General features: G+C 40.0%; 1 protein-coding gene across 2 annotated transcripts in view; it reads left to right on the top strand.

Moving 5' to 3' along the window:
* Positions 1-26,419, top strand: part of PCDH15 (protocadherin related 15) — an 827,781-nt gene that overhangs the window by 714,013 nt on the left and 87,349 nt on the right. For both annotated transcript variants that reach the window (XM_075154074.1, XM_075154076.1), the window contains 3 exons: positions 5,342-5,458; positions 20,660-20,800; positions 23,062-23,174. In XM_075154074.1, coding sequence (XP_075010175.1) covers positions 5,342-5,458; positions 20,660-20,800; positions 23,062-23,174 — 371 coding nt within the window. The remainder of the gene's footprint in view (positions 1-5,341; positions 5,459-20,659; positions 20,801-23,061; positions 23,175-26,419) is intronic.

Here is a 26,419-nt window from a genome sequence, read left to right as displayed (position 1 = left end):
TTTTCCAAATATCCTGGAACTGCCATAGCAACTCCTGGTGCAGTTGACCTTCCCAGGCTTTGCTGCTTAGGTTGTTTTTGAAGCGTGGGATTTTATTTTCATACACGCCTCTCGATCCTTTAGGAGGTGGATCCACTGTGAAATCAGAGAGGAACGCTGGGACCGCTCCAGTTTGTGACAAAGACTGTCATAAATCCTGGTGACTCCAGGATCTAGGAGCTGCCAAAGCGGCTGAGCTAGGGTAGCCTCTGCTCGCTGCCTGTGCCTGCGCAGATCTGTGCTGCACACGCAGGACGCCCTGAGCTGTATGCACTTCGGATGAAGTTAAGGGGCAGTGATGGTGCAAGGAAGGCGGCAGACATTTGAATCCAATTTGTGTGTTTCCCAGATCAGTGAATGAGGAGGAAGAGGGGATTATTTCACCCAGGTGTTAAATGCTTATATTCTTAACTTAGTGGAGTACAAGCAGTAGAGGTCTCTTGGTGTCCCCATAAATCAAACATATATTAATGTCTCTGAAGTCCATTTAAGTTTACAAGTTAATTTTATGCTGGGAACGCTGTACTGCAGGTATTTTTCTTCTGCTCTAGTTGTGTATTGCCCTCCCACGTCGGCGGTCACCACCTGTCTAGGAGCACCTGGTTTAGTATTAGTACATTACAGCTAGTGACTGTCTTAATGATTTTTAAATTACGTATTGATTTGCTCCTTAATGCCTTTCCTCCCCCATGCTTTGTTTCTCCTCATTGGCATTCCTAGATGACTATCTTAGTTCACCAACAATTTTGTTCAGCATTTTCATAATCTTTGCAAGCAGATCAATATTTGTTTCCTACAAACCTTTTGCTAAATAACAACCTTTAAATCTTGTGAATGAGATGTGTCTTGTTCAGAGGGTAAGGAAGTTGGTCAGGAAGTGGGATCATTCTCGTATTAAGGGTGACGTCCGAGTTAACGTATGAGTTGGCATCAAGAAATCTCTTAATACGTCTTCATTTGCTTTTTGAAGGTAATAATGTGGATTCTCAAGAACAATAATATATGAGTATCTCTCCCATATTGTGCTTCCTTCATGTTTGATTCTTAATCTTTGTGCAAGGAAAGGATGTAAGGATGTGTCCTGTTCTGCTTTTATGTGCTGCCCACTGTGAGCAATGTGAAACAAAACCAAACAAAAAGTGGTAGATAAAGAGCATCTATGATAGGGAGAAAGCTTTAGGGTTTTTATGCTTTGACTTTCACTCTGTTTTGTAAACAAAGATGCATAAAAATATAATAAATCTGCAGCTAGATCAGCAGTGACAGAAAGGCTGTTTCGTATTTATATATAAATATGTGGCTGCTATTACCTTACTGTCAAAATACACAGCCCAAGTATTTTAAAGTGAGATATATAGAGAATTCATTACCTGTATTTTCCATTTACATATTTTTGTGTGTGTCTGATAGTTAATAGCAACCTGGATATATGTGACTGAAGCAATGAACTGTGAACAGTTGTAAGATGCTGCAGTTTGGCCACAAAAGCATGCGTAGGATTATGCCCCAGATTTAAAAGGTGATTACGCTACTTCTTACTACCACTTTGTGGAAGGTTACTACCCTATTCCTGATCTGTGGTTAGGGATTGCACTCATATGCTGCATCCATTTCTATGCAAAGTCAGGTTTAGTGGTGTTTTAAGCAGAAGCCATCAGGTATGGAGTAATCTTCAATTATTTAGCTGTGCAAAAAAGTGTTTATGTCTTTGGTCTCCAGTAAAGACAGAAGCCCAGTACTTTCTCTAAATATTGTCTTTTTGCCCAAAGTCCCTCTGTGATGAAAACCTGAAAACTCTCTCTCTGTATCTGTCAGGGAATGCTGAACACTACTCACTGGTAAGTCCACTTCGATGAATACAATTGGATTGGGGACCTTGACTACAGGGGCACAGGTTTGGGGGGTGGGACGGGGTGGATCATGCCCATGATCTCTTGAGCTATTGACAGAAAATACAGAGTGTGCTTTCTTTCTGTGCTCTAACAAAATCAGATTTAGACTGTATTCCGTCCTTGGTGATGGTGCTTTTTGCCAGAAAATCCAGTTGAGGGAGATGATAATATATGAATTTCTCCAACACGTCTCTACTTACTCTATCAGGAATTGCCCAGAAGAGTAATTTCTTCCTACCACCTGTTGGTAAAACTAAGACTTTTACTAGAATAAAGAAACCATTACAACCAAAAAAAGCCCAATTCCTTGTCATCTGCATGTTTTGCATGTTAAACCTTCTGCCTGCAAAAATTCCCATTCTGCTTCTAGCAGTTACTCATCGTAGACATTTGCGATGAGTACATGAGACTTGATCACCTGTCTGTAATGACAGTCTTGCTCTCTGAAGTGCACTTACTGCAGCTGCATAATGAGAAGACCTGTGGTGATTCTTATGGGGAACTTTTATTTTGTTAGAAGTGGAAACATTTAAGCTTGAACTCTGCTATAAAAAATTAGTGGCTGCTTTAGAATTCAGGAAGAGATGAGCCAGGAGGAAAAGCACGTGGAGCTGTTCTGTCTAGCTATGACTGAAACATTTGGTGCCTATTTGGTCGTTCGGCTAAGGTTTATGAGGCACAATTGTGCATAAAGCTTGTCGTAGAGGAGCAATAAGTTAGACAGGCAGAAGGCTTTCTGTGTCCTACTTTATGCTTTGCTTTGTATTCCTGTGTATTTTGTACTGATCCACGTATCTTGAAAAATAGGTGCATTAAGTAGGATGACTTAGTCATTTTCTATAGCAGAGGATATAGTGTATCATCTTTATACAGGATTACGCTTTCCAATACCTTAAGTCACAGATTTTCAGGCACTAAGGTCACATAAAGGTATTCAAAAGATAACGAAAACATCACACGATGATTCTCCCCACCCCCTAGCGAGCAAACAACAGAATGTGATCTCTTGCTGCTACGCCAAAGAAAAAGACCAGATATGGCTGTGGATTTGCAAGTGCACAGAGAGCGACGGGTTCAAAATCGATGAATAAATACAGATAAAAGGCTGGGTTATTTCAGAAACTTCACCTGCTTCATGGAGGTGATCCTAAGCATCCAGATCTTGGGAAGCAAAAGCTGCAAAAAAAAAAAGGAAGAGTTATCATAAGCATAGTACTGGGTCATTATCCCAGATGGAGACTTCATATGGAAGGACAGAAGGTGTCTTCTCTGTGCGTAGGCAGTTTTAAAAAGGCTGCGTATCCCACTGGAAAACTTTCAGGGTCTACGAACCAAAACGGTTCCAAACACACTGATTTACACAGTTGTAAGACCTATGCCTGTAGTGTTGTATCACATTTTTTCTATCATACTGGAGATTATTTTTAATATTCCATGCCTAGGATTTCTGTATTCATAGCTACTTTGTGTCTGCTTCAAATAAAGTAATTCCCCATCTTTTCTTTGAGGTAGAATGGCTGTGAATGGAGTCTTACAGTGTGATATTGCTGTATGGTGGTGGTTTCTTTGCCACAGTGATATATTGCTCTGGAGTGGAGTTTCTGGGAGCAAAGTGGAACAAAGGATAGCTTATTTTACAAGCACGATGTCACTTTGAAGAGTTGTGAGAAACAAGATTGTTTATGTAAAATAGTCCTGGGTATTAAATTCCCAGATGAAGTAAATTATTTTCTTGCAAACGGGTCAAGAAATTGAAATTATAAGATTCAATGCTTCTAATTCCATGCAAAAATGCTAATCTGTTTGAATGTGAATGTTTTTCCAAAATGTTTTCATTTGATTGCTCTCCTAGTTTGAATTGCCTAGTAGTCGCTTTTTGATGACCTGGTTGTCTCTTTGAAAATCTGAAAATCAGAGGAAAAGCATTTCCAGTGCCTTGAAGACTTGAATCGCAGACCTTTCAGCAGAACAAAATGCATTAATTATTCAGGCATTTACTACGTGGACTTGTAACGGTCATTACTTTTTTATATAGATGTTTCTTATACTGTTGTTACCTCTGATGAGGTATGGATGAATGTTTTAAATGATTGTGTAATATAGTGTGCTAGCCAGTATCAGCATATTGCATTTGCAACATGAAGAGCTGTGACAACAGTAGAGACATCATTGTACAAACTTCGAGGAGCTGTGTTTGTGTGGGTTGCCCAAGAGATGGGGGCGCCTGTATTCCCCCAGAACTCAGGCACACGTTCTGCTTTAAGGGGAGAAAAATCTGCTCTTCATTTGTGGATCAGTAAAGTCACTCTCGTGTGCTGAAGGCATATGATGCTTCTTACTTGTTCTGTAGAAAACCCAGAACATTTAATCTATGTTATCCGTATGCACAAAACAATGGAAATAGTAGTATGCAAAAATGAATATATCTGTTCTCGGTAGAATTCAAGCTAGGGAGGTGGCTCTACAGGAAAAACCTGGAAATCAGTTTTATTAGTAGAATAAAGATTGTGATTTAGAGATGTACCTTTAATTTTTTTAAAGGAAGATACAGACAAATTTTCTGGAACTCTCTGTGAGAGAATTTTGACAAAAAATTATTTTCTGACAGCTCGTGACAGTCAGAATGAATGCCTTTTTAACAGCCTCTGATGCTGGTTGAATTTCTCAGTGTTCGTGGCTCCTGCTGCGTGGGGTATCATGTCTCTGAGAGCCACGTGCATCCGACTGCTGCATCTACCTTAGTGCCAGCTTGCACAATCCCACACAGCCTGGTTTTGGGTGAGGTTACATCTTTCACACAAGGAGGTACCCATGAATGTATATAGACATATATAGCTGTGCATACATATATAGGTGTGAAAGTATACGTACGTGCGTACAGACACTACTACGTCAATGAAATTGGGCTTAACTCAAGCCTTTGAAGCTTCTTTTTGACAACATACACATCAGTCTGAAGAACACCATCTTAAGCTCTCATGAGGTGTTGATACTAATCTGACATTATATTTTCCGTTCATTTATTGCATATTAGAGGTAACAAACACTGTCAAGCAACAGCAGCTCATTAATTTTAGAAAATTAGCAAAGCCACGTTGTGGCCCACTGCTTGAGAAGCAGGTGTCACGGAAATCTCTGCTTTGTTTACTTGTGAGACCGTGTGTTTTTCTGCAGATTTTCCTTCTGTTGATCCGTCTCACATGAATTTTTTTTTTTGAAACTTTGGCACCTTCCCCTTGTGTGCTAGTTTTGTGTGGTGGTAATGGAATTGAGAGCTGAGAGAGACTGAATGGCAAATAGGCTTCCTAATGAGGAAGGAGTGATTGGGTAGAGTTTGAAAGAAAACAATTGTGAATGCGTCTGTAATTTTATTTGAACTTCAGAACTAAACTCTTAATTATGTTTTGCAGGATATGAATGATTACTCTCCAGTATTTAGCAAAAACCTCTACAGGGGAATGGTTGCTCCTGATGCAGTCAAGGGCACCGTTATCACTACCGTTTCAGCTGAGGATCAAGATCCTCCGGTAAGCAAAAAGGTTCTATTAATACTCTGCACCCAAGAGAGAAAAATCTTTAACCCTCATGAAGTGACCTAACTCTCTCAACAACAAAGGTGATTATTATGAGTTTCACAGAGCAGTAACTCATACATTTTTTATGTCAGCCTGTCCTTTGTCGTTCTGGACAGTGGCTGCATTTACAATGATTGTTCCTGAAGCTGGCAAATCAATGATACAGCTCCTTTCTGTCAGGAAGATTTTTGGAGAGCTCTTTATCTGACTTCACAGTGTAGATGAATAAGAAGAATAGGCAGGAAGGAAAGCCGTGCCTGTCTTTGGTACAGTTCTGCAGCTTAAAGAGGAAACAAATGACAACTTTGTAAGACTGTGGCTTTCTTGATTCGCAGTCATTGTGCATTTCCAGTCTGAGACATCACAGGGTCACGTGGAACTGTAGGGCTCACCAGCCAGCCCTATCGGATGTGCAGTGTTTGAACTGAGTGCACCTGTTTTGGGGATAAAGTTTATTTCTGCCACTGGCTTTTATCGCTGTTCCCTGCTGAAGCACTTGATTGACAGAACTGGGCACATATTTTTGATTTGTTAGCTATTCTGAAGGGTAATATCAATTTTGTAATCAGAGGTTGATGAACATTGGTGACCAGATGATACACTGAGGGCAATAAAAGCCAAAGATGTTCTGCCAGCCAGGTTTAATTTTTAATTGTTAGTGTTTGGCATATTAAGGAGAATAATCCTCAGGGAGAAGAGTTCAGAGAGAATGTGCCATGCACATTAAAAGCTGATGGCAGTGCTTTGACACAAATCAACTGTAGCTTAGCTAAATATGCTACATAGTAATTTATTTACCACCCAAGGACAGAAATGCTAAAGCAGTGTTTCTGTAAGGACAGTCCTGCTATCCCCTTGTAAAAAGTCCTGCCACACAAAGGTAAGTAAATTCCCTGCAGGTGATACAGATCAGTGGGGTAACTGAACTTGGAGGCATTTAAGGTAGTTTATAACAGCAGAAGATCTGGACTATTGTTTGTTTAAAGTATAGGAAAGACAGTAGTATCATCAAGTAGGTAATGAGTAGCAGTAGTTATCAATTAATAGTGCTACAGAGTATTTAAGGAATGCGGCAGCAGAGGACGTAGACATTATTTGAGCAATAAACAAGAGAAATGGAGAGAGGTGTGCCTTAATGGCTAGTCTTGGACAATTTGAAGGGGAGTATAAGAGACATTGGTGCCTGATTTTGAGCACTCTCCTTGCAGAATGGAGCCCGAGGTGTGTGTTAAGCTCCTTCCATAGAGCACAGGCACATTAGAATAAGGTCCCAACCAGCCAACATGTTAATCACAAATCTGCTTAGTTAAAAGCAGAATAGTCACCACATGTGTGCGTTAGACTGATCGGCAGAGGTGAGTGGGAATTTCTAGTGTCTTGCTTTAGAGATGCTTTTAAAAACACATAGCCTAGGACCGTTCTCTTCATGGCAGGCACCTACGCTCTCCTGCAAAGACACATCTGGGTGTGCTCACAGCTTTTAGCGTGCAGCAGGAGAAAGATGATGTAGTGGTAGTGCCTGCTCTCCTCTCTTTGCATCTTGTTATATTAATCTTCCTAGGAAAAGCCTTTCCATGAGATGTTAGAGGCCTAGGCTGCCTTCCCTCCACTGACTGAAGGATTCCAACCTTTAGCTCTATTTCTATGTAAAATATCTTAACTACCAGGAAAGAGGCTGGCCAGAGTTCTTGACAAACTTGAAGCATATCTGCAGGTGCGTGGAAGTCTTCCAAGCCAGGAAGTTGCTATAAAAAGGTAACAAGCTGCAGCACCTGTGAAGATCAGGGACGTGCAAGATTAGCCAGGCTTGTACCCGCATCACCTGGTCCTTTTCTGGACTTGAACCGTTATGCCTAAGCAAGGGGATATATGTCTAGTAGCATTGTAGAAGTCTAAAATATAGAACCCCCTGCTATAGCCCTTCAGAGGGCTTCGTAAGCGCTTGTATTTTTAGCAATTTTTGCTCTGTGGAAGTCTAGTGCTTTTGTCTGACCTCCTTCACTGTTCCCTGGGGCACACCAGGCCTAGGTTTCCAGCATTGGCTTAGTCGCTGTTTAAAACAGTGATTTGCAGAAGAAAGTAGGCTTGATTGCTCAGATCTCATTGCTGGAAAACAATTTTGAAATTGATTTAAGGCTATTTGATTCTATTCTGTGAATGACTTTTATTGTCACATTTCATGAATGTCTTATTCTTCCATATGTTAGGCTCAATAACGTGGCAATTACAGAATGGAAATTGAGGTCGAAGTGGGCAAAGTTTCTGGGTGGCATTAGAAGCCCGCAAGGGTTATGTTTCCGCTATATATTGCACAAAGGTATTAGCTTATTTTGCTAGCATTTCTTCCTGAATAAAAACTGTACTACTGGAGTACTACCACCAAATTAGTAAACCTTGCCTTCACATAAGTGGGTCTGAATTGCATTCAGCATTTCAGGGAGTTCAACAGATGCTGCTTAGCTGGAGAAGATTCTCTGTTGCTCTGTCTGGGAATGACTTGGGAACCAGGGAGATAAGAAACACCGTTCCTGTTCAAGAGCTCTCATCCTCAGCAGTTAGCAGCAAATAATTCAAAAGGAAACACTCTGCCCATGTCACAAGTGGAGTCGCTTCAGAGTGATCTGCCAGTGGAGACTGGGGAAAACTGGCTGTGCATGACTGTTGAAACTGTGCGATTTTTTGATTGCCATAGTAGAAATCTAAAATACTAAGTTCATTAGTCATGGTCCTATGGACCTGTCTCTGCCCCTTGCACCAGTACGTATTTGCTCCTAGCAGGTTTATCATACTGACCTTTGAGAAAAGTCTGCAGAAAAGGATGTTAAGGGTCAATGAAACTGGGCAAGAAGAGTAATTTCTATTCCATGGACATTTTGACATAAATGCTTTAGTGAGGATAGAAAAAAAAATTATTCATTGGGTTTTGTGCAGCTTTTATTTAGTAGTATCTGTTGCCCTACAACAAGATATTTTGGTCTCAGTAAAGTATTTGCCCATTCTGATATAAGCTCCATCTTATAATCCCTGGGTTTCGTGTGTCTCAGATATCACTGAGATACTAGAGGAAACAAAATAGTTCAGAAACTGATTAACATATATTTATAACAATTCTTAGTCCTGTGGAATCAGCATTTCCTAATGCAAAGTTATTTCACTTATTCATTTAAAAAACCCCAAACCCTTCTGAACCTTCTCCTTTTCTAACATTTCTGTCACTATCACTTGAACAGATAAATGTAGAAACTGGACATGAACAACCTTGCGTGCTATTTTATGCAGTGGTAATAACGGCCATCTCTAGGTAGTATGAGAATGGCAGAATAAAAACCTAAAGTGTTTACGTCTCCCAGATTCCTTTCTTATGATTTCCTCACGTATTTATATGGATTTCTTTTATATGGTTTTGAGTGTTTTATATGTGAAAGATGCGGGGATCGCTTCTACTTCTGTAGAGAAATCGATGCGCGTGCATGAGAGAGAGATCAAAATCACTGAATGTGGGATCCTCTTTATTACCATTATAACAGGCGTAAATGTGTATGAGAGTAATGCTAAGATAAATGTTCTTTGAAATCAACTGTTGCATTTCTTTGATTTTTATGAAGACTTAAAAATGAAGCTACCTTTAGGCATTTAATGAATACAATAGCCATAAAAGTTAGCCAACTATGGAGGAAAGCTTTTAAAATAGTTTTTGAAAGTTGGTATTTTATTTCAAGCTAATGGCTAATAGTTTTCTCTATCTTCTTTTTTATTTTAAAAGTAAAAACTATCAGGCATAAATGGCTTTGTTTCTTTTTCTGACTGAGCCAACCTGTTTAGATGCTGCTGGCAAATCTGTATTTATTTGGAGCTGGCTTTGACATTAAATGGTGTCACAAAGTATTTGATATGAATTCAGCAGAAATTGTTTTAAAAAACACACAACCTTCTCTCTGTTCAGCAAGAGTACCTTCCTCTAAACTTGCCTTAAGGGAAAGAATATTCTCAGTTGTCATCATCAGTATTGTTTGTTTGGGGTTTTATAACCTGGTGGAATCTGATTTGCACACTACTAATACATCTATTTTATCGGTTCAGGAAAAGAAATATATCTCTATTAAGAAAATAATTATTATTATCATAAGAGCCTAACTAATTTGAAGTATCCAAGCCTGAATCTCTGTGTTGTCATTTTACAAGTAATGTAGACTATTCCCCTGTCAACATTAAACTCGGCCCAGAATAAAAGTCAAGCTAGATTTTTTCATCATCTGCAATAAAAGCTTTTCAGACCTAATCAGCTCTTCAGAGACTGCCCACTGTCTTCAGCAAATCCCAACTTTGCTCTGCATTGTCAAATTAATATGGATGGTATGAGAATCCAAATTGAAATGCTCAGCACCTGCATGCGACTTCTCTGCAGATAAGGCAAATTTGAATTTTCCAACAGCAGAAGAGGGGGTTTGAGCTAGGAAGGAGATGTTGAATGGTGTCAGTGGAGTTTGGCTCTCCATTTGACCCCGTAGGCACCATCCTCAGCCTTTTCCTCCTTTGAGCTGCTGGACTGGAGCTATTGTGGTATTGCCCTGTTGTTCCTCCTAGTCCCTCAACAGCAAAGGTGACAGCAGCAGTGACGGGCGTGTAAGTGGTAGAAAAAAATTTCATACCACTGAAGTCAACCTTAATAAATCATTATCTGTAGCAAAGGATGCAGGTATTTAACCTATTGTGTTACTTTTTGACTGTGGAAGTGCTCATTCAGTGATGTTCCTGAGAAAAGATCGTTTATCTGTGGCTTTAAACTTCTAAAGGATAAGTCATAAACATAAATGCAAGCGTTAAATGGTCAGTGAGGCTGGCATAGGTACAAAAAGTAACATAGGTGAAAGATGAGAGGTTGGAAGAGGCTTATGGCATAGAGTTTTCTGGTTTACAGTAGCAGTGTATTTCCTAAGTGATTTAGAAACTTATAGCATATAGATATGGAAGTGCCATGGGTGACTATGATATGTTTCCAAAAACAGTCACAAGGCGTAAGAGTGAGCTTTTACTCCTAAATGAAGTACAGTTTGATTAATTTATTGGAGATGTACATTAAAGGTTATCCTGTTGTTTTTCTTTAAAAAATTCCCCCCATCAAATCTCCATGCAGTAAATTATTTGCAACTCAGTGTATCTTACATGTATGAATGTGTATATGTGTGAACGAATGAATGGCTGAGTCGGGACGAAGATGTGTAATTTTCTTAATTTAACTATACAAACCTGATGCCAAAAACATTAAGCCATCATTAGAATGCAACTGTTATTAATAGGACTGGTTTGGATGCAAAAATCCATGGATTTCTGGTTACTATTAACAGTTACTAATTCAAAACAAAAATGATCTGTGCTAGATTCAAATGCTCCCAAGTAGGTATTTCGTTTTGTTTTTATTTTGACCTGTGGATTTCAAAGTGATCAAAAAAATCTTGGCCTGAAGGCATAAGAGATCTCTGATAGTTATTCCTTCAGGTCCTTAGTGAAATGTCAATTAAAATACAGAAACCAGTGCTTTTCACTAAAGGCCAGAGCAGGATTTGAAGGGCTGTCGTGAGCAAATGTCAGTTTAAGTTCTTACCAGTTTCTCCTTTCCTTTTCTTTCTTTTCCAGTTTGAATTCACTTCTTTGCAGTGACTGAGAATATAAATTATGTTTCAGAAGTTACTTTTACATTTGTTAAAAACACTCTAATTTGAAATACCGCTCTGGTAATTGAAATCTGGTAAATTTTGATTTACATGTGTTTCATGGAATATCGTAAATCAACATATTGTCCTTTGGCTTAGTGGAACAATCCACAGTATATTTTTTTCTACAGTTTTAAAATAGTTATATGGTATCTGACTTTTCAAATTACTTAGTACATCCTATAGTTGCTCATCCTGTCTTTCCTAGAAGAGCTTACATCTAATTCTGGGGACACTACATGTAGAGAGTAAGAAAATACTAAACAGAAAGCAACAAAAACAGGCCAAGGGAGCCAGAAGGAATTACGGTAATAGACTAGAGCCATGGTTATATGGCTGCCAAGGAAAAGCTTAAGTACAGCTTCAATTCTTTCTGAATAACTGGTATACCTCAGTAAAATCAAAATCTTCAATTTTACAAACATTGCAATTGAAATTGTTGAGAGAGTTGAGCACACTTTCTGTTTGGCATTTGAATAATCCCTTTAAGGTAGAAGCACTCGTGTATTCAAAACATTTTGTTGTGTAACTGTCTGAAAGAAGAGAGGGAGGTAGCTTTTAAACCAGTTGAGAAAAGTTGTACTGTTTGCGTGGGTGGTAGTTGTGAAGAAGAAGAGGCATGAGGCATCACAGTCACTGTGCAAACTGAGCTAAAAGGGTGATAACACTGGGTTAGGAGGCTGCACTAAGTGGGAAACAGCAGAGACAGTTGCGTGTCGAGGGTTTCCCTCGCATATCATCTTGAGTTTTCTTTCCAGACGTGTTGTCCAGCTGGAGCTTAAGGACTGGACCCTATTTATCTGGGGTTTCTTAGTATCGAGGAGTGAATTAGTCTAGGCTGTTGGACATCATGGTCAAGTGTCATGTTCAGGGCAAGTCTGGAGCCCTGCACAGTGAAGCTGTGCCTCCAAAACGCGCTCGGACTTCCCGAGCACAAGGTGTGCGGAGTCACTCAAACAGGCTTTGCTCTATTTGTGTTGCCAAAGTTGCTCCGGTGAGTCCCAAATGGGTTTGACTTGCTGTATACACAGCGTAAATGGGTGTCTGGGTAAACCCAGAGAGAAATATGATAAAACTAAGAAACCCAATTTTTTTCCGCTATTAAACTCCTTGCTTTGTTTCCTGGAAGAACTCCATTGACCCTATTTGAGTTTAGTTTCCCCACTGACTCTTTTGTGTTGAAGACCGTGATCTGACCAAAAGACAAAGTCAAAAATGGTGCAAGGTGCAAGCAGGTATCCTGTGTGAGGTGCAGAACTTGCAAGGGTTTTGTGTGGCTGGGAAACCACAGAAACACTGCATCTCTGCTCGAGGTGCCAAAGAAGTGCTTCTAGCAACTGAGGTAGATGTGATAACATCCTATAGAAAAATATTTATTTTTAAGTGCTGCTCTGCTTTAGCTAACGCAAATGTACGCAGCTTTGGTTTGTCTCTGAGATATTTTCAAGTCTTTACAGGCAGAGATACCTGGAGTCCCCAAAGCCTGGACGAAGTCAGTGTCTGACTCTCTCACCGACACTTCTGAATTTTATTAGCAGAGTCTTTAGTATCCCCAGCCAGCATCTATTGCCATCTATTCTTTGGACAAATGGATGATCCTTTGTAGCTGAAGAAATCTGAAGCCTGTGCCAGGGTTGGTACAGATGCATAATTCCCTCAATTTGATGTCGATCAGATGCTGAGAGAGTCCTCAGGACTGTTTATAATATTTCCCCTCTCTGTGCTCAGTTTGAGAGCTTAGCTCTCAAAGAATGACGAGTGGCCTGCCCAAAAGCAGAGCTTCCTAAAATGCTTCAGGAGCAGCAAGTGAAAACATGTGGAACCAGTGCCTAGACACCGCTTGGGCCATCCGGGTGAGTCACCACTTCTGCGCTCAGCAGCTGTACGGAGACACAGCGGAAGCTGCTTTGAAACTGCCTCCCGCTTGCTGCTTTTCCATTCTCTGTCTTGGGTTTTGATGTATCTTAAACTAAAAATAAATGCTAACCCATATTGTACGTGGCCACAAAAAAAAGGCACGGTATCTTTACTTCCTACACAAGCTAATGTATAGTCTGAATTAAAATGACAGGGACAGTCCCTTCGGGAGGGAGGGAAAGGAAGGCAAAAGGACTCTCGTGACTCTGTGGAATGATCAAATCGCAGAGCAATGGTTTGCTTTGAAACTTTAGAGGTCGAACTTGATCAGTCTCAAGGCTGGGAAGGTTTTGGTGACCGGAAAGAGCTTTAAACTTGGTTTATTTCCTGTTATACCAAAGTTTACAAATCCGTGTTTTAAATGAGACAATTGCGTGTGGAGGGATTTGAATGGTGGTTGCTTTTTTGCTTGGCAAAGGGGCTACTTGTGATTGCGTTCAGCAGGTCTGTACAGATGGCTGTGCACATACCTAAGTTATTCGGGGACACCTGAGATCATCCCTGGAGAGAAGAGGAGGAGTTTTCTCCATTGTGAACTGTTTATGCTTTATTGAAGTGGCATGGTGATGAAAGATGCCAGATGATTATGACTATGTTCTCAAAGCTCTTAACCCTCCAAATATTTTGAAAGGAGAGCAACATGAGCTGTTTGATAGGTGCTTAGTTTGCTTGCTTTGTTTATCAGAAAGTGAATATTCCCCGGGTTGATATAATTGAGGTGTTTACTTTTCCTGTTTATGTCTCTTTTTGTATGGTTTATCACTGTAAAAACTGGAATATTTCTTCCGTGGGCAATTCCCCTGCATGTTCTGATTTTGTTGATTTGAAATGTCAATAGAAACAGATGCAGAACACTAATTTTAACGGGCAGCCAGCTTCCAGAGCTCCAGAACATCCAATTTAATGGTTTATCCAATCTCATAACACCTTGTAAGGTTTTGTTCAATGGAACCCTTTTGTCAAATTGAGAGTAATTCTCCTTATTGTTTTACAGGCACCCACTAAAAGTAAGATGCTAACAGATATTTAATTAGAGATTTCACAGATATTTAATTGGAGATAAAAGCATTTTCAGGCAGTCCAGGGCTTGATCTTTTAAAAACTATTACTGTTGGATTTCATAGTGTCTGCTGGAGATTTATGGGAATAATGGGAAACATGCTGCAAATGCAATGAGTTCTTAAAGTAATTTTATCTCCTGGCTTTAAAAGTTCATGTTCTTTTTGCATTCAGCTTGTTATAGTTAATAATTGAGAATTTCCAGATTTAGTAATTCAGAATTTCAGGCCCTTTTGTTGAGTTACATACTAAAGAATAAAATCCTTCAAATTTTAGGGCTTCTATAAATGAATTTAGGGTGATTATACGTGAGTACACCATTCACAACCCGTAGCTGGTATAAGACCCACCAAAATCATTCGCCCACTCTGTGGTCTTGTGTCCTGGTTTCAGCTGGGATAGAGTTAATTTTCTTTACCTAGTGCTGGATTTAGTGTGAGAATAATGTTGATGATAACACACTGATGTTTTAGTTGTTGCTAAGCAGTGTTTACGCTAGTCAAGGACTTTTCAGCTTCCCCTGCTCTGCCAGGTGCACAAGAAGCTGGGAGGGAGCACAGCCAGGACAGCTGATCCAAACTGGCCAAAGGGATATTCCATACCGTATGACGTCATGCTCGGTATATAAACTAGGAGGCGTGGTCTGGGAAGTAGCGATCCCTGCTGGGGACGGACTGGGCATCGGTTGGTGGGTGGTGAGCAATTGCATTGTACATCACTCATTTTGTATATTCTACCATTATTATTATTATTATTATTATCATCCCTTCCTTTTCTGTTCTATTCAACTATCTTTATCTCAATCCACGAATTTTACTTTTCCCCCCTGCCCCGCCTGATTCTCTCCCCCATCCCACTGCAGGGGGCAGTGAGCGAGCGGCTGTGTGGTGTTTGGCTGCCTGCTGGATTAAGCCACAACATCTTGCCCCGTTTTGAATGGTTATTTTACTTTGAGCATATTACAAAGAACATGTGCAGCCACTTGTAAATTTTGGTTTTAGCATCACTTTCCAATTTTTTTCATAGAATTAACTTTACAAAATTTGCCTTAGTGAACTCTTCATGATGCAAATCATTCAGATTTGCATTGCAATCTACAGATGGAGATAATGTATTAAACTCCTTACCAGTTTCATATTTTATCTATAATACCCTCCGAAGTTTTCTGACTTCAGTCAGAAAGTCACATTGAGTACAAAGAGACTCGGTAAGTAAGTCTGTATTCATTATGCCACTCTTCCATACTCGTACTTAGGGGTAAAATCCAGGTCGTTTACCAGATGCACATCTGGGATCTTCATGAGTAGACTGCAAATGAAAGTGAAATGCATTTTTTCATGCTTTTTCCTGGGCCAGATCATTCTGGTTTCCTGTGTCTGTTACCCATTTGGATAGGGGAAGTAATGATTCCTAGCTTCCTTTTGAATTGCCTGCAGAAATATGCATGAAAACATACAGAGGTTATTGTTGTGTTACACCTCTCACCATTTTTCCTGGCTATATTGCATTACAATTTCTCTGCAACCTATCTTTGCCTGTTGAGAGTTACCTCGACAGTGCGTACCCTCCACGGCCTCTTTGCCCAGGGCCTCCGTGTGCAGCTTGATCATCTAATGTAAGTGCTGGGGACATTGTCGTACCCGTCACCTGTGTCACAAATGAATGTCGTTTCCCCAGAGCAAAAGGAAACTTAAGGAATTACGCAGCAATAAAAGAAATAATTGAAGCTGGCTGAGCTTTAGATCTAAGTTTCATATTAGTGCTCTAATAATACTCTCAGGAAAACTTTGCTTTGAGAGAATGAGCATGGTTCCTGCCAAGTACAATCCTTGCTCTATGGTTTGTTTGAGAATATTATCTGCTATATTTGAGTTTTGCTGTAGACATAGGAATGCATCTAAATTAATTTAGAACAGAGGCAATAGATGATTAATATTTGAGATAATTAAAACTTGCTTCTAAATAGATTTCCCTAGGAAATCTCTCTGGAGATTTTTCTAATTACATTGGTGCCAAAATATAGTAAATAAAAAATAAATCCCTGTTTTGTAATTTTCAGAAATGGCAGGAGAAAAGTATACTTGATAGTCATATCAGGAGCAATAACCTGATGAGATTTTTGTTTATTTAATAACAAATTACCTAGTGTGTGCAGGTTTAATGATGATGATAGCTTTTAGTCTTTCAAGCAAATGTGAGGACCATTACTCTGAAACCAAGTAGAGTGGATTTCAGCAGGTAATTTCCTCTTAATTATAATGTTGAAGAAAAATGACTGAATCAGAGAATGCCAGGGGGGGAGTTGTATAATGACCTCTGTTATGCTGTGATCTCTGAAATTTCTCATGTTTTCAAGGATTTGCACTCTTTAGTGTGCATGGTCCCATAAAGTGCTTTTAACTATTAACGTGGTCTTTCATATATTACTTCACTAAACACCAAAACACATCTGGCAGACCCAGTTCTGAATCGTTAAAGGTGCTGGCTTGCCAGTGCCACTGGAGCGGTGTACTGGCTAATAAACCCTTCACGGGCTGGATTTCCTTGGAGGGCTCAAAGAGGCGATGGCCTCATCGCTGCTGCAGTTAAAATCATCCAGAGGAGCAGCTGTGCAAGTCTCCCCAGAAACTCTGTGAATGCCTCGGTTGCATCCAGCCCTGTCTCACTTCTCTTTATGTGCAAGGTGTTATGTGCACAGGGTTTTATGGGGAGGAAGGCTGTGGTGGCCTGGCTGCCTTGTCCTCTGTCTTACTCTTTTAGTATTAGACTTAAGTATTCTTGTTCTTTTAACAGCTGTAAAATTGATACCACGAATTAAATTCTTACAAGCTACCTATAATTTTTAATTCAAATAAATATTCTTCGCTGAAGGGTCACTTTTCTCACATTGGAGTATGGTGTATTCATTGAATAGTCCAACTACTCATCAGAAGTTAATGTGGCAAAATCTGACACCGTGGTATACAGCTCTGTAGCGTGCATTAGCATGATGTAAGATACCTATGCTAGATCCATTCCAGTAAAGCTTTTAATTTAGACTATGTATTTTGACTGAGCATTTCAGTGCACTTTTGTTGTATCAACAGAATGTTGATGCGATTTAGGGAGCTTAAACCACTTCTGCAGCTGTTTCTATTGCTCTTTACAAAAGTAAATTTCCTGTTTCCTTGTAGTTAGTAGCTGACATGGTACATTGAATATATTCTCAATAACAACAAAGCTGCTTTAAACACATTATTGAATACAGATGAAAATTACCTATTCGCTATTAATGAAACTGTGGGCTCTGATATTTTGTCTGTTTAAATACAATCTAAAGGTCAAAACCAAATCTGAGGTCTAGACTCAGAGGCATTAAGAAACTGAAATCGTACTGATGATAGGACCCGAGTTTCTAAGTGCTTCTGTGAATCTACTCCTAAATATATTTAGCAAATAACCTAGTTTGAAATGTCCCAAGTGTCTACATATCCAGATAACAGAGACTTTGGTCTGCTGAAAAATCATTATTCAGACATCAGTGTGCAAAAACCCTCTTTCTTTGCTTTAAACCCCTTCTTTGATGCCCTTTTTCTTACAGCTCCTTAGCGCATAGTTTATATTCATATTGGCTTCACTGCTTTAATAACCTGCTGCTACATCACCTTTTAGCCTTTGAAAACAGTGGATTACTATCAGTGCTAGTGAAGGGGCACTCGCTGAGAATGGAAGTGACCTGTTAAAATTTAGTGTCTCCCAGACATCCTCTGTAAACAGTCGTTGGTACAATTCATCTCATCTGAAAAGATGTTGGGTGATTCCTGCCAGAAGTGTCTGCCGTTTTTAAGTTAGACGGGTGCCAGGACCCATCCCGCCGCTACCGGAGAAGCTCCTCCGGGCGCACGTGAGAAAGCGGCTTTTGCAGCAAAGCCTGGGGTGCTACCAGGGAGCGGTGGGACTGTGGAGATCCCAGGGACAAGCATTGTCACCCATTTTGCTTTTTGGGACTTGATAGATCAGTGTCACGAATGAGTGGTTTAGAGGCCGCTTGAAGAATCACTATCAAAGGTATTAGGAGAAAGTTGTTTTAATAGAGATTTATAAAGGTGCGACCTAACAGAATTCAATGGCAAGGTTCACTCTATTACTTATTACACGGATGAAACATATAAAGGAGAATCATCTAAGGGTTTATATCTTAGGGACTATATGTGTTTAGCAGCACTTAATCATCAACTAGTCATTAACAAACTTCAGTAGTACTTAATCATTATGAATATTTATGAAATAAGTGTTAGTAGAGTCTGCTATAATCACAACTTAATTACAGATTATGCTTACTGTTAGTCCACAGATACAGACAGGCAGAAATATGTATATATATATATGTACAGAAAGTATACCGGTTAAAAATTCCCCTCGATTTCAGTGAAGAAATATTCACGTCGAGTGTCTAGGCATTCCCTCCCAACGGGCGAAGGGTTGAGCTTCGAGGAATGAAGGGGTTCAGCCCAGGCGCCGTCATCAGTGACGGTCCTCCGAATATCGCAGACCCGAGAGGTGGCGAGCTCCGAGAGGCTCCCACTGAGAGGGAGATGCTGGGCGCAGCCCGCTGCGGTCCCGGAGAGCTCCAAGGGCCTCACTCAGGACCACCGCTTATAGGTTCGCAAGATGGTTGGCTTTAGTCATCCGTAAATTTCCATCCTGGCCGCAGTCCCAGTGGTAATTACTAAAAATTCTCAAGGCTTCAGTGTTGTTCTACCTGACACCTGGGCCGGGCAGCGGGGGTACGTTCCCAGCCTCAGCCATGCAGGGTTTCTGATACGGCCAAGGAGCGCTCAGCCGCCAGGCTCAGTGCACCAAGGCCGGGGTTTCATGGGAATTTCTGAGATCAACGAGCGGCCTGGGGGTGGGAAATGCAGCACCACAATCACGCAGGTCAGCGCAAGCTGCCAGGGCCCTCCTCTCTCCGACGTGGGAGCGGCCGCCTCTTAGGCTGTGCTTACAGGCATGGTGTTACTCCACATCCTCTGAAGGTCCCCGGAGGGTGACTGCTGGAATGGGATCATTGGAATATAATGCATGCTTTAAGAAACTTCATTCTTCACCATAAATGTTATTTATTTAGGCAGTTAGTGTTGAAACAGTTAAATCAGGTAAATAGCCTTCTGTTAGAAAATGCTGAGTTACTGATTTGAAAAATCAATCTATTATATATTCTCTGGCAATGCCCCTTCTGATTCCTCTTTTATTTTGCTATTTTGGGGTGCATATGCATGTATACAATTTGTGACACATGCATGGGCTGTCTGTGCTCGTTCCTTGTCATTGAAACAGGGTTTGAACAGTGGGGAGGGTTCATTACAGGGCTACTTAAAATCCGCTTGCAAAACTGCGTTTTCTGTTACCATGATATGACAAATGTATTCTCCTTTTTGTTTGCTGACGTTGTGCTGGGAGCCGGCTCTGGTACCTAATAGCAAGTGGCACTGGTAATGCTCAGCCTCCCGCTGCGAGGCAGAAGCCCTGTGGTACAGGTGGGGAGGGCCACAGGTGTCCGGTCACTTCGCACAAGCTCTTGGGACCGTCTCAGCCCTGCGGAGCGGGGCAGACTCACCTCTTCGGTGAGGAAGGCGTGCACCTGAGCTTTTCCATGGTTGTGCCAAAATTGCTAGACCTGTACAGTTCAGCCGCAGAAAGAGCATGTGTTGGAATATGGTTGGAAGCGCTGCAGGTCCTATAATCTCTGTATTTTACTTCTTAGAGATGAGGATTTTGAAATGTATTAGTTCTTCATCACTCGGCTTTGGTGAGAAGTAAAACCTTCAGATGCTGCTGTTTGATTTGTATGTAAGAGTCCATTTAGGCTGCATTTATATTTAGGTTTTCCCAGGCAACCCTGGTGCTGTTTTCTTTTTGTTTCCTCTAAAAGAGAAGCGTGTGAATGTCACATAGGCTGGACTGTCCTGTATGCAGAACTATAGTCTGACTTGTCAGAAAATAATATAACACACAGCTTTCCATCTTCAGCAACCAGACACAGTAACTTTCAGGACAAGCTGAATAAGTGTTGGAGTTTTTAGAGTATTTAGAAGTTTCTTGAACTTAAAAGGAGTTTTAATAATACATTAAAATATTTTTGAAAGGTTTGTTAACTTTAAGCCGTGCCCATCTTGTGTTACTTAAAAATTTCAGTAGTTACAAAACAGGCCACTGCTTCTGTCTGTAGTTAAGTAGATGGGTTTTTCAGCTCTCTTCTTTCCAAACCTCCGCTCATTTTTCTTACTGGACCTCTCAGATGTCACTGTAAGATATTTTGGGGGGAGGCAAGGGGGTTGCTTAGTAACAAACCCAGTTCTGAGGAAGGCAAATTGCAAGTTTTGTTTGTGATGGTCTGTTTACCAACGTTGCATTTTAATCCCTTACTAATGTTATGAGGTGTGTAAAAATACAAAAATATGCAAGTTGCTTTGTTTTTGCCTTACAGGGCACACCAGCAAGTCGAGTCCGATACAAAGTAGATGTTGTCCAGTTTCCTTACAGTGCCAGCATTTTTGACGTGGATGAAAACTCAGGACGTGTAGTAACCCGAGTAAACCTAAATGAAGCGCCAAGTACAGTGTTTAAGGTATGAACTTATATAGCTGTATATTGTCAGTAATGGAAGTCCTTTTACCTTTGTGTTTCTCTGTGTTGCTTTATATTGCATAGAAAAATGTGAAATTTGTATTTTGTTTGTTTCTTTACTTCCTTAAGTTCTTCCTGGCACATCTTTTGTGCCTTTGTGATTTCCGAATGTCTTGAATGGACGTGATTGCTACTGCTAGGAGGGCAGAAGAAACAGGGAGGCAGCTGAAGGAAACCTCAGTTTTTGAAAGTTACCTTGCTGATCTCTTTGTTTTCAACAGGGCTGTCAGCGTAACAATTTTGTGAGAACTTTGTAAGAATGGCGAGATACCTTGTAAAGAAAGTTACTGCGCAGTTGCATAGTTCGGGACTTCCTGTTCACAAATGCTGTAATGCAAAAACATTGGCTTTAAGGAGGCTTAAATTACTATTGTGTTGTTATTGTTCCTGAAGAGCCTCAAGTGTAGTTAGCGTGTTTTAATCAAAATCATTGGGACAGATCTCCCCTCTTAAATCCATGAGTGGAGGGAGTAGTTAAAAATTAAAATCAAAGTGTGTCAGTAAGCAAAAAAAAGGTATCTATAATACGTGGGGGTTTACATGTAATTTCCCTACTTGGAAACTGCCCACCTTTTGTATGGTCATTAAGGTGTATTTTGTTTCTTCTTTCAGTTAGTTATTTTTGAAATGAAGATTAAAGAGAGGTTTATTTGCATACTTTTCCATTATGAGGAATAAAACTGTCCACTGTTTTCCACTTCTGAGTGTCCCATCAAACACTACTGTGAATTTCAGTAGCGTTGAAATGCCGTCACTGTTTTAGGAACTGAGGACAGTGCTAATTTGAGTTCTTTTCAGTTTTTAAGTGACATAGTAAAACTCAAAGAGGAAGAGAATTATCTTTCGGTTAACATCACCAGAGTGTAGCTTTTCTGTTGTTGCACTTTTTATTTTTACTTCTCAGTAATTATTTTGTGTGGCTGTTTTCTGAAGCTGTCATACATAACACACAGGTGATGTGCACATGGACATGGAACAATGTTTCTATGTGAAGACTGCTCTATATTAGGACAGACCCATGGTAAATTTAGCATTACTTTTCAGAAAATATGGATGCTTAGGGAGGAAGCACAGGAAAGACTCCAGAAATCAATGATGTGGAGACTTTGAGTTGGTATTTGCATCTAAACCATTGGGCTTGTATCTGCCACTAAATCTTCTGTGAATTTTCCCAGTCAATTTTTAACATACTCATAGTTTCCGCAATTATGATATCTTGCACTGGTGAGTTCTGTAATATATTGGCTGAAAAAAGTGCCTTCTTTTGTTTTAAGCTGTCTCTTCACCGACCTATTCTGGGAATAGCTTGGACTCGCAGAAATGAGTTGAAAACCCTTTGCTAGAATGAGATGCTGACCTGCTCCATCTAGTGACCTCCTGAAATAAGGACAAATTTAGAGAGAGAGGAAACTGGAAAACTCTCCATTACTCCATCTTCAGTGGGCTGGGCTCTCATCCTTTTGCTAGCAGAGGGCTTATCTTTGTATGAAAGCTGAAAACAGGTGAACCTATTTGTCTCAGCAGGCAAGCACAGATTAAATAAACAAGTAGACATGAGTAAAGATCAGATAAGCAAAAGAACTATAGTAGGCCACCTTTGGAGAAGGTCTTCTGGTCTTGTCCGTGTTTTAGCATGCCGAAGATCTCCTTTTTAAGAGGATTTTTTTGGAGGGGAGGTAATGTTAATGTTTTTGTTTTGATATCAGACCTCAGTTTTGAATACTAATGTCAGCAAACAGAATTCTTACCTAGCACTTTTTCAGTTTTATTGGGAGTTATAGCTGGTTTTTCAATAAAAAATATTCCAGTGCATAAATGTAGAATTGAACGATATACTGTTAAAGAAGTTGAAATTGTTTCTGGAGTTCTGAGTAAGGACAGTCTGTGATTAGATGTGAAGGGAATCCCCTGAAAAATGTACTTGAAGCTGACAATGTGTTTTGGAGAGGTATTTGTAGAAGACTGTTGTATTTGAATTCCAGTTTACTGTGTTTCTGTAAATCTTCTAGCAGATGGTTCAACTAGTGGATGGCTGTCACCTTTTTCCTCTATGTTTTGTTCTTATATACAATGTATGATTTACAGTGAAAGAAAATCTCATCCGATTTGTTAGACGGTGAAAATATAAGAAGTATTGTTGCAAGTTAACATTAAAAATGTTCTTGCCTATACTAAGGGAGTGATTTTCTGTGTTGTTTATAGCTAGTGGTCATTGCATATGATGATGGGGATCCCGTGAAGTTCAATACCACTACCGTAGAAATTGCTGTACTGCAGCCTTCAGTAATTCCACGGTTTACGCAGGATGAATACAGGTAAAGCATTTATTCATTCACGTTACAACTGTTATTTTTTAAGTTGAAATAAGTTCCTGTTTGAATGCCAGTCTGAGATACGTGGGCTACGAAAATACTCTATTGTCAGTGTGGAAGTGCTTCCCCTGCATATACCTCAACTTTTGTACCGTCTGCTGTTGACTTTGGCTCATTGGAAAGAAATAAGACACAAAAATAAGGTTTGAACCAAAGCACCAAAAACCTTGTGTACTTAGAGCTGATAACATATTTACTGATGCTAACTCTTCTCTAGGAAATAAATTGGATGCTGCTCTGAGGAGAGAGCAGCTCAAGTCCACCAGAAGCATGACTGTGTGAAATTACATGAAGGACCTTTTTGCAGCACTCCCGTTTGACAAAGTGAGGGTGGCAAAATACTTTTGAGTTGCTTCTTTCTCTTGGCCACAAGTTATTTGGCAGCCAGCCATTCCCTAATCATGTCAGATAGCGGTGCAACTTTACCGTCTTCACGGGTTGTCTCCAAATGAAAAGATCTGGCCTGTAGGTGACAATGACAGTGAGGAGAGGTTTGTTTGAAATTATCCTCTCAGAAGCTGTTGAAAATAGTCATGTGGATAAACAAAAAATTCTGTGCACTGAAATTGTAGCTGGGATCACCAGGGCTCTAAGTTAAGTTTCCTCCAGTCTGTTTGAGTGTGTTTTGATCCTGTACACCATTCATGTGGGACACGAGAGAATTCAGACTCGACCTCTTTGACATTAGAAGTGCAGATGATAGTTATTATTACTACAGAGTCATGATTTGATAAAGTTTACCTCTGACAATTTAATAAAATCAACCCCATTTTCTTAAAATTAAGTTAAAAAAAAAAAGCAATGCACAGGCTGATTAGCTTGTTAAATTTTTTTACAGAGAATGTGTTCGTAAACAGTTTGACATCTGTGTAATAATAGGAAGTGATAGGATCAATGCAACCAGCCTCCCGATATCAAGAAGTTACAGCCTTGCTGCAACACGTGCTCTTGATTCCAATGTAGCGACATAATCAATATCAGAATATAATGGGGTTTGTACATATATTTTCAAAACAAAGTACTGCAGGAAATCAGAAAACAGAAACTGAATGTAGTATTATTGGCTTCAGTAGACCTTAATGAGAGGACTTGCTCAGCTATTTTAAGGAGTTTAGACAAAAATTCATGATGTGCATTCTATTTTTCCTCATGATTAGAGTGTTACCATTTTGAAGCAATACCTTAAAGAAATGAAAAATAGCAAAATACTGCCAGTCCTCTACTAATTTTGTATTTAATCTTGAAACAAATATGAAATCTGAAGGAATAGTGCAAAATTATAAACTTTGCATTTAGTGATAGTGCAAATGATAATCCTTTGCTGAAGGATTTTTCTTGAGAGAGATTATTCCTGCTGCTCCCTACGTTTTGTTAGATATCTTCAAATGTATGAAGTGTAGTTTACGTAATGTAGCAAAAGATAGTCCTTTAAATAAAAATGTTTCCATTTGTTACTGTAATTTCAGGTATCATGTCAGTGCATGCAGATTTTGAATAATATTTAAAGCCTTTCTGTAATAGACTTAACCTTCTGTGTTACTATTTTCAAGAAAAAAGGTCCTATATTCGTAGCTGCGAGGAAGAAAAAATGTGTAACTATGTTTAACAGAAGGACATGAAAATATCGTGCTATGAGACGTTTCCAAGATCCTCCACGTTTTGGGTAAATTACAAAAGCTAATTTGCCTAGCCTCAGGAGCCAGCCAGGGGGCTGGAGCCGCTAAAGAGACTCTTCGCTGCTAGGGGCATACTTAGTAATGCACTTTGTTTCCTTTTTCTTTTATAACTTTATTCCGAATGACCTTCACCTTTAAGGAGCTTGTCCTTGAATCTCACCTGGTGACAAATGTGATCCCAAGCAGTGTGTTTTGGGAGAGGCTACAACGCAGCCACGGTGCTAGACCACTCAGGCCAAATCCAGCATGAGTCCGGCCTCAGGAGTACTTGGAGCACGGTGCGGTCCACCTCTGCGAAGTAGAGGAGGTATCTTGCAGTTCTCATGTCAACCAACACGGCGTCTGTCTTTGCAGGGTTGTGAGAAGATTGACTTTAAGGTTCAGGAGCACAGGCAGAGTTTGCATTGCCTTCTGAAAAATGAACTGAGCTCGCACTTCCTGAGGCCACCTTGAGCTCCAGTTTTATCCCAGGAGATGGGAACTTTATTTTGCTACAGTGAAGAAAGCTTACAGTAAAAAGTGCCTCATATCCTCTAATACCCTTAGATGACAACTGAATTACCCGTGTTATCTTCTCCTCCTTGCAAACTCATCAGGATTAGCTGAATAGCCTAGTTTCTCTTTCCAAAGAAATGGTGCTACTCCATTCTTGATCAATTCCTCGATGCACACTGTCGTAAAAAAACTCTTAAAATCTTTTGGGGGCAGCAAAGGCAGTTACTCATTTTCTTCAGTGTCAGAAATTAAATGAAAACAACCCCCTAACTTTCTGATTCAGCTCTGAGACGCTCTCAAACATTTTGGAGCAGGACTAGTTTTGATTCCTAAGGTTTTCGGGGATTGTCACACTCTGCAAACTGCACTTTGTATTTGGTTTCTTGACAGTGATGCAAGCTGAAACTGGCAGGTTTCATATAACCTTATTTTTCAGTTGACATAGTATATCTTTAGGGTAAATGTCAGCACAGACTAACGGTGCTGCTTGCAAAATGATGAACTGTTGGATGTGGATACTAGAATTTCTGAAGGGTTGAGAATTAGTGGCTTTAGAGTGGATTAGTATTGATCTTCTCTTGCATAATTATCATAATCTGGATGATTCCAGCCTTGTTTTCTAGCTGTTTTACAAACTTCATTTCTGTGTATTTAGAAAAAGGTCACAGTTGAACAGTTTTACAGAATAAAGCTGCCCGCGCAGTTGCAGCATGTATTACAAATCAGAAATAAATACAAAAAATAGGAGAGAGGGGACCAGATGGCATGATCAAAAAGGCATAGCCGCATTAGGCAGATAGGGAGATAAAAGTGCAACTCTGCCTTGAGCTGTTGGTCTGGCAGCTCTCTGCTCTGTCAGAAGTACACCAGTGCTTTGGGGTCTCTGCTTGGAGTCCTGTTCATACTAAGGGAGGCTTTTGATTGATTATTATCCATGTCTTAAAGTGACTTCCACAGGAGGCAGCAGTCAAGTAGATGAGAGTCAGAGATTTGCATTTTATTCCCTGGCTCTCCCTC

Source organism: Calonectris borealis, chromosome 7 (genome assembly GCF_964195595.1).
Source record: "Calonectris borealis chromosome 7, bCalBor7.hap1.2, whole genome shotgun sequence".
Taxonomy (NCBI): domain Eukaryota; kingdom Metazoa; phylum Chordata; class Aves; order Procellariiformes; family Procellariidae; genus Calonectris; species Calonectris borealis.
Note: the sequence above shows the minus strand (reverse complement) of the source record. Positions and strands in the feature narration are given on the sequence as shown.